Genomic DNA, 10,335 nt, shown 5'->3' on the forward strand with positions numbered 1-10,335 from the left:
ACGGGAAACTGATGTCCACAGCATTAAAAACTCCACAGAGCAATCGAAACACAGCACAGCTCACACCAGGGCAGTCACCCTCTGCGCTTAAAGCCGTTGCCCGGTAAAGGCAGGAACTAGGGATGCAAAAGCACGGCATTTAATTATTGTTCACCCTTTGTATTGTCACCAATATCCGATGAGTTGCTTCAGATGTGCGTGCGGGAAAAAACTCTTCCCAAAGTCTTCTTTGTGTTACTTTAAATAGTGTTTTGGGGTCTAGGAAATCTAGCATTTAGGCTCCACGACTGCCTGGCACTACGAGCCGGCGCAAATGACTTTACCTCATGCACGTAAGGAACTTTTCTCCCTCCTTTTACCCGAGTTCCCGGGAAGTGCGCGCACCGCCCCGGGGCGGCCGCGGGGAACATGGCGGGCGGGGCGGGGAGGGGGCGCGGCGGGCTGAGGCGGCGGGGCGGGACGGCGGGAGGGGCAGGCCCAGCGCCGGGGCCGGGGCCGTGCCCATGGCGGGGGAGGCCCGGGCCGCGGCGGCTGAGGGGCGTCACGGGAGCCCCAAGCAGGAACATCCCGCTCCGGCGGCGGGCGGTGAGTGCAGAGCCGGGGCGGGGCAGAGGCGGCGGGACCCGCGCGGGGGAAAGGCGATGGATGCCCGGGGCGGAGGACCCTGTTCCAGCCCTTTGTTCGCTGCCGGAGGGAGCGCGGGGGCAAAATGGCGAAACCCCCCTTCCCCACCGTGTTTCCAACTCGGTCCCACCCGCTTTGTGTGTGCGGGAAGCCTGGCGGCGCTGCCCGCGGCCGGGACGGGACGGGACGGGACGGGACGGGACGGGACGGGACGGGACGGGACGGGACGGGATGGGATGGGATGGGATGGGATGGGATGGGATGCTGTCCCCGCCCCGGGCAGCCCTGCCCCTGGAGGGCCAGCCCTGGCAGAGGCCGCTTTCCCCGCAGGGTGCGGCGGGGCCGTGAGAGGACGGCAGCGCCAGGTGCCCCGAGCATCGATCGCTGCCGCAGGGAGCGGCCGCGGGGCTGAAGCCGCCTTTCCAAAACCCGCTCCGGCCAAAAAGTGTTGGAAAGGCACACAGAGGTGGTGCAGGCATGATGAGAGAGAAAGAAACTCGAGGGAAAGTGTTTTTGCACACTTCGTCAGTCAGAGGCTAGGGAAGAGCTAAGTTATGTTTTTACAAAGCGTGGTTCAGTAATGTCTTTAATTATGTTCTTAGGAAAGTACAGATAAAAATGGAAAAAAGGCGTCTTTCCAGACTGACAGTGCTGCCTAATGCCACAGCAGCCACGCAGATGGAAGTGTTTCTGTGAGTACTCCCGGCTGTCTGGGACCCATGTCTGGCACAGTTGCAGAATTAGCTGAGATAACTTTCCTGAGTCCCTTCCCAGAAATGCTAAAATCAGCTTTATATTCACTGGTGGACTCTTTTACTTTTCTTGCTCTGCATATTAGCATTTTTTGTTGTTGTTACTGGTTTTTTTGTTTGCTATGCTGTCCTGCAGATGGGTGAAGGACTGAATGAAGTAGGTAGTGAATGGCATTTGGGAGCAGCAGGGAAAAGAAGAATTGCTAAGGAATAGAAGAAATAACAAGGTTTCAGAAAATGAGGCTATGAATCAATGGGACAGATGCCAACACTGAGAAAAGTCAAGGATTAAATGTTCTCAAGCATTTCTGTAGCATGGACCTCATCTTAATACAAGGAAGTGTCTTTAAAACCTCATCAGAGAGCAAATTCCTCCAGTCCTTTGGTGTTGGCAGTAAAATAGAATCAGCATTGTAGCTAAAGTGATTATGAACATGGAGAAATGATGTTGGGAGAGTACATGCAGTGGTCCCTGAGTCTTTAAATGTTACTTAGCAACTGTTAAGGAAGAGTCAGCAGGGTATGACTAGCCAGGCATCCACAGACCACCAGCAAATGCTGTATAGGCAGAATACAAGGGAACTATCAGGATAGGCAGATTTTTTAAAAAAAGTTACTTTCTTTAAAGTAAGAGAAAAAAAGACTGATGGTGACATTCTTGTTTCTTCACAGCCCAAATGAAGGGGCTGGTAAATAGGACTTAGAAACAAGTAAGATCTGTAGAAATTTATAAGTGAAATGTGCCTATTTTCTTTCTTATTTTCCCCCCTTCAGCTCTTCTTGTCTTCCCTGTTCTAGGTTTGGTGTTGTCCTCTTCGGTGTGCCCATGGGCAATTTACTGCCCCTTCACTTGCCCATCTAAAATATGCAGTTTCCTGCATACTACAGGTAATTTTTAACAAAGGCTAAAGGGTCTCCAGTCACTGGAAAGAGTTTGAAGAACTATTACCTGAATGTTTCTGAGCGTTGTTCTGCTTCTAGCTGCTCAGCATGTCTTGGCTGCTCCAGATCTGCACACTCTGACCATGAGCAGCAATTCCTCCCTCAGCAATGGGAAGGCCCTGAGGAACCTGACCACGGAGGAAGATGGGGCAGTCAGAGTCACGGAGTCCATTGCTATAATTGTCATTGCCATCTTCATCTGTTTGGGCAACCTGGTGATAGTTGTCACTCTGTATCGCAAGTCCTACCTTCTCACCTTGAGCAACAAGTTTGTGTTCAGCCTGACCCTCTCCAACTTTCTGCTCTCCGTGCTGGTGCTGCCGTTTGTTGTCACCAGCTCCATCCGGCGAGAATGGATCTTTGGGGTTGTTTGGTGCAATTTCTCAGCCCTGCTCTACATGCTGATCAGCTCGGCCAGCATGCTCACTCTGGGACTCATAGCTATAGACAGGTAAGCTCCTCCTTGGTGCTGAATTGTAACAAATTGTCTGCTGCTCTCCTGGAGTAGCTCACTGCCAGTTCACAGAGTTGAGAAGCACTGCAGAAGGTAACAGGGTGTACTGCTGGAGCGTCGTTTTTATTTCAGCCCCTTGTGAAATTTTGATGTGGAGCAAGAGAAAGTGGTGTCTTCAATAATGGAAAATGCAGACATTCATCTACGGTATTTTAAAGCTTTTGATGGTATAATAACATACTGTTTGATAAACATGAAATATTGACTTAAAATTCTAGACTATACCTTAAGCATACAGTCACATATAGGAACAGATTTAATGGTTGCATGTGTGCCTTCAGCCACTTTGACAGTCCTGACTGCAATGATATCTACTTTTACATGTAACTGTTTCCAGAAACAGGGTTTCTGAGCCTGTTTAAACAAAAAAGAACTAGATATTAGCATCATTAAAGCGTGTTCTTTTCATTATTGTATGTCTTTTATGTTCCTGTGGACTGCTTCTTCCCTTGCCCCGCAGGTACTACGCTGTGCTGTACCCGATGGTTTATCCGATGAAGATAACGGGCAACAGAGCAGTGGTAGCTCTTGTGTACGTGTGGCTGCACTCCCTTATCGGCTGCCTCCCTCCCCTTTTCGGCTGGTCCTCCTTGGAGTTTGACCAGTTCAAGTGGATGTGTGTGGCAGCCTGGCACAAGGAGGCCGCCTACACGGCCTTCTGGCAGATCTGGTGCGCGCTGCTGCCCTTCGTGGTCATGATGATCTGCTATGGATTCATATTCCGCGTGGCAAGGATTAAGGCCCGCAAAATCCACTGTGGGAGTGTTGTCATTGCGGAGGAGGACTCGCAGAGGAACGGGAGGAAGAACTCCAGCACCTCCACGTCCTCCTCTGGCAGCCGAAGGAACGCTTTCCAAGGGGTCGTTTACTCAGCCAACCAGTGCAAAGCCTTCATAACCATCTTGGTTGTCATCGGGGCTTTCGTCATTACGTGGGGACCTTACATGGTGGTAATAACATCAGAGGCACTTTGGGGTAAAAACAGCATTTCCCCTGCTTTGGAGACGCTGGCTACGTGGCTGTCCTTCTCCAGTGCCATTTGCCATCCCCTGATTTACGGGCTGTGGAACAAGACGGTGCGCAAGGAGCTCCTGGGAATGTGCTTTGGGGATCGCTATTACCGCAAGTCCTTTGTTCAGCGGCACAGGACGTCGAGGCTGTTCAGCATTTCCAACAGGATCACAGGTAAGACGTGGCTGCAAAAGACACTTCCTTAATGCCACCAAGGGCAAGGCTTCCTGACTGCCTGTGTTTGGCAGGGCTCTGTAAAGAGAGTTGGATGTTTCTGGAATTTTCAGCAGCCTTTTATCATTCAGGTTACAGACATTTCAAAGGAGAATTTGTTTCTTTTTTTATAGTTAACATCTTTCTCCTACTATAGTAAAACTTTCTCAGGCAGAGAGGACATAGTGATGGGGTTAATAAAAATAATTTATTTTCTTCTTTCTCAAGCATTTCCTTTTGTGTGCCTTCCATTTTGTGTTGCCCAGATTTGAGCTCTACCAACAGTACTTTTTACTGCACTTTTTCTTTGATTAATGGCCTTATGCTACAACTCTCTAAAATCCACTAAAGTTTCACTGGCATAACTGTTTCTGCAAGTTCAGCTTTTAGGCTTAATGGTTGGGAAGAAAAGACCATAAACAAAGTAAAATTGTGTAAAACCATAGAACTATTTGATGTGTCCCCAAGTTGCAGACCGAGACCTCCAGTTGCTCAGTTTGGTTTTTTGTTGTTTTTATTACAGTAGCAATGCAATGACACTTCAGATTTGTAATAATTTCCCTCGTCATGTTCAGAAGCTTCCAAAAATGGAACATCTTCAAGGGATAGTTCATGCGAGGCGGGAACTGAAATTATTTAATTGGGAGGGGTGATCTAAAATGCAAAAGGAAGATGAGAGCAGCAAGGCATCTGTTATCTTTTCTGCAAACTGGGAACACTAGGAGAGACTGTCATGTAAATGAACAAGTTATGGAGCTGTGCCTACATCACAAGCTCCAGGAGCTTTGGCAAGTCTGTATCCAGGACATGCTATGGATTAATACATTGGAAACTGAGGTGGGGAGGGAAAAGACAGGAAATTTATTTCTTTTTCCAAGTGATAAATTTGAAGCTCTCAGCTTCTTATCAGATGTCTTAGCTGGAGGCTGATAGGGAGGGGAAAAAGACCCCCAACAAAATCTCAAGGTGGGATCTAAAGCAGCACCTTTGTAAAAATCCCACGATCTCCTCCCTTCTTGTTTTGGAGATTTGAAAGAAGTTGGGCATCTCTGTGCCCCAACCTTGCTCCATAAGCTTCTTCCCACACTAATGGCCTGCCCCAGCTGCTGGTGGCTACCAGGTTATTCTCTGTCTAGAAGATGCCTGGCAAACCTCCCCATCCATGTGAGAGCTTGGTGCTCAGCCTGTCTGGCTGATAAAACACACACAGTTGCAACAAGAGTGGGAGGGAGATGGTGCAGAGAGAAAGGAGACTTGCCTTTCCGAACCTGAGAGCTGTTGACTGGATGTCTAAGATGGGAAGTCTAGAAGCTGGGCTCTCTGCTTCAGAAGGTAAGTTTCATATGCAGAATAATAAATAAGGCAGTAGAATGGGTATTACTGGAAGAGGTTTTTACTATTGCAAACTCCTTAACATTCACTGTGTAACAAAACTAAAACTTTCTTGCAGATTTGGGACTTTCTCCTCACCTTACTGCCCTCATGGCAGGTGGGAGGCCCCTGGGAAACAGCAGCAGCACAGGAGACACGGGTTTCAGCTGCTCACAGGATTCAGGTAACTGCAAGTCTCCTGCTCCCTGCTTGGGCAGCAGTCTGCACTTGGCAGCAGTCTGGTGGACAGGCATTGTTTACACCCACAGATGTCTCCTGGTGGACTAATGACACGAAGCATCTGTTCCAGCTGTCCCAACAAAACTGCTGCAGTTGCTTTTTGCTCCCTTGCTCTCGATAGATTTGCTTGCAAAATGCTGCTTATGGAATGGTGACCCTCCCTTGTGTCCTGGGAACAAGAGTCACTGCTTTTGTGCCGTTCTCCTTCAGTTTCTGCTCTTTGGAGACTTTCTCTGTATCCACAAGGAACACAGCAACAAAGTGCTGTGAAGAATGTGCTTCTCTGTTTCCTATTTTGTAAGAGACCTCATCGTGTTCATCTTGCAGTTTAGATATAAACACTTAGGATGGTTTCAGCTTATGATTAAATTACTACTTAGGATCTCTCAATGAAGATGGTTTGGGAAAGGGAAAGAGTTCTGATGGTAATTTTCTATCCAGACCTGTTGCTAGATTTTTCTGGCAGTTAACTCAGCTACCAGTCCTTACTGCAGTTATTATTTTAGAGAGTATTTCTGCTCTAGAGACACCAGAGGGTGATCTTTTAAAGGTCACTTGGTGTAAGGGATTTGTTTCCTGCTTTTGTAAAGGAAGTCTGTGGGGCTGGGATTTATTTTTGGTAGTTGTTTTGTGCTGGTAGTTTTCTGCCTGTTGTGGATATTCTGCAGTTGTATGTGATAAAGGAGAGCAGCCTCCTGGTAAACCTGCCTCAGTTAAGAGATGTGATGTTACCATCCTGTGACAGCAGTCTAAACAAATGAACAAAACCAAAGCAATACCAAAATGCTGTTAGAAATGCCACTGCTGGTTAAGGAGGGAGCAAAGTCCATAGCCTGGGAATGGAAGTACAGTGATCCACTGTGAAATACTGTTTCACTTTGCATGCTTTTACTGTGAGTTACTGAAGAGCTGAAGTCTCCCTTCCATGTTGCTTGCTGCATGCAGTACATGCTCCTGGGGCCTGCAGTACCCAGTCTCTAATGAGAAGATTTCCCAATCCTTTCAATGAAAACTGACCTCATTCTTTTCCTGTGCAGTGTTTAATTTGAGCTGAAATTTACTCACAAAAGCTGGGTTTAGACATCTTTTGAAGGAACTGCTAAAAATAAGCTGAAAACTTTTTGCCACCATATTGTATCCCAGTGTTACTGTTTGACTTGAGGGCTCCTGCTCTTTTCAGGAACAGATACAATGCTTCTGGAAGATTACAGCTCAGATGGCCCTCATGCCCCACACTGCATCTGTCCCCCTCGAAGGAGGAGTTCAGTGACATTTGAAGATGAAGTGGAACAAATTAAAGGTGAGTGTAAGGCTAAGTATGAAAATGCTCAGGGTCGACTATAATGAATGCTCAGGAAGCCTCCCGTGACATAGAGGATTGTCTTGAAAAGCATCTGACCACTGTTTGCCTTGACAGACCTGATCATTCATGCAGGTACAACAGAAAGCAAAATCAGGTCTTTCTTCCAGAACTCAAGTAGCAGCAGCAAGGACAAGACTTGAGAGCTGGGCTTCCTTGCCTATATATAAATATATAAATTAAATTGCACAGCAGTATCCTCTGTGCAGTTCCACTCAGCTTAGTGGCTGTTACAGTCTGTTTTGTGTTTCTTGGGGAATATATTTTCCTGCCCTCATATTTTGACTGCATTATCCCTGTGTTTCTCATTTGCTGTCTCTTCTCAACTTTGTCACCTACAGACTTGAAATTCTTCCATTTACAGACGTCAATGATCTGAATATAATTTTATTCTGTTTCATTTACTTTTTCTTACTTAAATTCTACTTTCCTTTACTGGGTGTGTTCCTCAGTAAGTATGGGTGAAAACAGATGAACCACATGCAATTTTTTCAGTCAACTTGCTTGTTGATTCTGGGCTAGCAGAACGTTGCTGTGGTCATCTGTAAAATGTTGGAACATTAATTTATGCTGATAGTTACAATAATTTCAATAGAAGACTTGATAATAACAACTGAACAAACAATTCTATTTCTAAACAATACATGATTGTGGACAGGATAAAAATGAGTAGAATGTCTTTAAGAATCAAGTAATAATAAAACCTGAAATAATGAGAAAACTCTTTCTATGGAATTTTTAAACATCTTAGCAAAATTCTCTTTTGTGCTCTTCCCAGCATGAGATGAATATTTCCTTATACAAATATATTAGCATACATTTCCCACTGTCTTCCTGAGTGATTACATAGGAGCAGACATCTAATTGCTTTTGAGAGTGAAAGAGGAAAGTCTCAGTGCAGAAGTCCCCACAGGTTTAGCAATTCTCCCTGGTGAGTCTCAGGGTTTTTAGCATCCCTGAGGCTTTAAGTTTTTTCAGCAGCCTCACTGAAGAGTTAGATTTAGGATGAACTCTTGTATTGCTCAATATGTTGGTGGGTAAAGAGGTGTACAGATGCCACAAAAACAGCTGGACCAGTACAGATTATCCCAGGTCACTCCGAAGCTTTGTGTTCATAGAATGGTGTTGGAAGCCCGAGTATTGTTGGTAAATATTTTGCAGAGGGCATGATCATGCCTTTACAACAGGATCTATATTAGTTTCCAAGCATTTGCACAGCCATTCTTACCAACTGTTACCTTTTTTTTTTTTTCCCAGAAGCTGCAAAGAATTCTGTTCTTCATGTGAAAGCTGAAGTCCATAAATCTCTGGACAGTTACGCAGCCAGTCTGGCCCGAGCTATAGAAGCTGATGTGAAGCTCAGCCTGTTTGGGGAAGATGCTTTACCAGGAGCCCTGTTCCCCTTGTGGACTCTGGCAGGAAGCAGTGGGAACACCCGGCGTGGTGCCAGGCCCCACGCCAGCCAAAGACTGAAGCTGCAGAGCATCGATGAAGGGAACGTTTGACACGAGCACTGGAGCAGGAAAACAGAAAAAACAGAATGAAACCACTAAGCAGGGCCTACTGCAGCTGTACCACCAGCACCAGCACAACTTGACTGTTTCCAGCGTTTTTCCAGCTCCTGGAAACAGCCGGGTTCTGGTACTTCAGAACGCATCAGCATTTCACAGCAGTGTTTGTTTACTGGCTAGGGTGCTACTGACTCTTCTGCCACGTCATTATCACACAGTGCATAGGAATGCAGGGCTTGATTTTATTGACCAGATCATTAGTCAGTTCAATCTTGGGTCCGTTACTGGCCAAAGCCGATACAGGAACAAAGCAGAAAAGGTATGTGCAGTGTTTAATTCATTGTTACATCCATCCTCTTCTGACCACCAAGATAAATCAGTTGATACTTGATAGCTGGAGTGCTCTGATAGGAGCCTGTGCGTTGGATAGTACATAAAGCCTTCCTGTCTCAGAGTCCCAGCTGAGGAACGTGGACTGCACTAAGGGCAAAACCTGAACTTTTCTGAGAGCTCCTGCAGATTATGGTCCTTCTTACCTTTGCTAGGGGATATTTCAGCCATCAGAATGCCAGATCTGACAACTGGACTGTGTTTTGCTTCAGCAGCATGGGACACCAGCTCCTCTGGATGTTATGAATGGGAGTAAAAATGTGCTGGGAACAGCAGAGAGATGGGATTTGAGAAAATCATTAGAGCAGAATTCTTTGTTTCTCTGAGAACTTCAGCTCATGTCCCTGATTTTGCTGGTATTAAAAGGGCACTCTGAAGCTTGACAGAATATAAATATTACCACTTCATATTCAGGATTCATCTTCTAGAGAGAACAGTTAGCTGGTTTTTTTTTTTAAATCGTGAGGGAATGTAGTATTTAAGCTGTAGTTACCTCAGTGCTTCTATTTCTTGGAATATTAATTCACTAATCTCAAAAATAAGAACATTTGGCACTTACATTGCACTTTGCATGTTCTTAAGCACTGTACAGACATTACCTTGTTAGGCCTTTGTGAGAGGGTTGATCAGCCCTGCTTGCCAAAGAAGCCAAGCTGCTGGCAGTGAAACAAGCTGCAAAGGTGGGAAGTTTTGTGAAGAGAAGGGGGATGACGTGGATTATTCGAGTATATCCAGCTTGAGGAACCTTTCTGTGCCTTCCTGGGCAACCCCATTCCTTACTTTGGGGGTGTTAAAGCCCTGCCTTACCGTGTATTTCAAAGAGAGGGAGGCATAAGTGAGCAGGATAATTCTGTGGGAGTGGGTGTCAGTAGCAAATGGACTGAAGGACCAAGGATTTGTATTTGTTTACTCTGTGTCTGCTCCCCCGTGCCTCTACCTTTCCCCAGAAGTGCTCTGTATGAGGTTTTGCTGCAGATTGTTTGGAGATGAGGAGCAGGATGTTTCCATCTGGGCAAAACCAGGGTGTACACTCCTTAAGTTTTGTCTTTGTGCGACTTACTCAGAGGCACAGAAGCAAAGTGTTGTGAGGCAGAGCCTTGGTCCAGTACTGTATTTAGCCATCCCATTTGTCTGTGTTCCCGACTCAGAGATGAATTTCAGCACAAGCTTATGTCCATCTCTGGACAAAGCAACTTGACTTCCTGAACTAGCCTGAATCCCATTGCGTTCCCGTGAAAAGTACAACTGCATGCTTAAAATTCAGTACATGGTTTGCTCATTTAAGAACAGGCTGTTAGAGCAAGAACACTTAAGCTCCAGTAAGATGGCTCTTAGCATAATGCAGGAATAACTCAATTAATAATAGTGAGGTTCCAACTCCTGCAGTTTTTCCTTCTAATGTGTTCG

The 10,335-nt window shown here is 46.0% G+C and overlaps 1 protein-coding gene across 2 annotated transcripts; it reads left to right on the forward strand.

Annotated features, from left to right (window-relative positions):
• Positions 1-450: 450 nt before the first annotated feature.
• On the forward strand, positions 451-9,488 carry GPR161 (G protein-coupled receptor 161). 2 transcript variants are annotated; one of them, XM_063419946.1, is made up of 8 exons: positions 451-585; positions 1,227-1,316; positions 2,175-2,264; positions 2,358-2,769; positions 3,293-4,017; positions 5,507-5,611; positions 6,848-6,967; positions 8,285-9,488. In XM_063419946.1, the coding sequence occupies exons 2-8, from the start codon at positions 1,283-1,285 to the stop codon at positions 8,530-8,532; spliced, it is 1,734 nt and encodes a 577-aa protein (XP_063276016.1). In that variant the 5' UTR covers positions 451-585; positions 1,227-1,282; the 3' UTR covers positions 8,533-9,488. The 2 variants fall into 2 exon arrangements, with proteins under 2 accessions (XP_063276016.1, XP_063276015.1); XM_063419945.1 differs by lacking the exon at positions 1,227-1,316 and having other exon boundaries at positions 468-585.
• The last annotated feature ends 847 nt before the right edge of the window (positions 9,489-10,335 follow it).

The sequence above is a fragment of the Prinia subflava genome, chromosome 28 (assembly GCF_021018805.1).
Source record: "Prinia subflava isolate CZ2003 ecotype Zambia chromosome 28, Cam_Psub_1.2, whole genome shotgun sequence".
Taxonomy (NCBI): domain Eukaryota; kingdom Metazoa; phylum Chordata; class Aves; order Passeriformes; family Cisticolidae; genus Prinia; species Prinia subflava.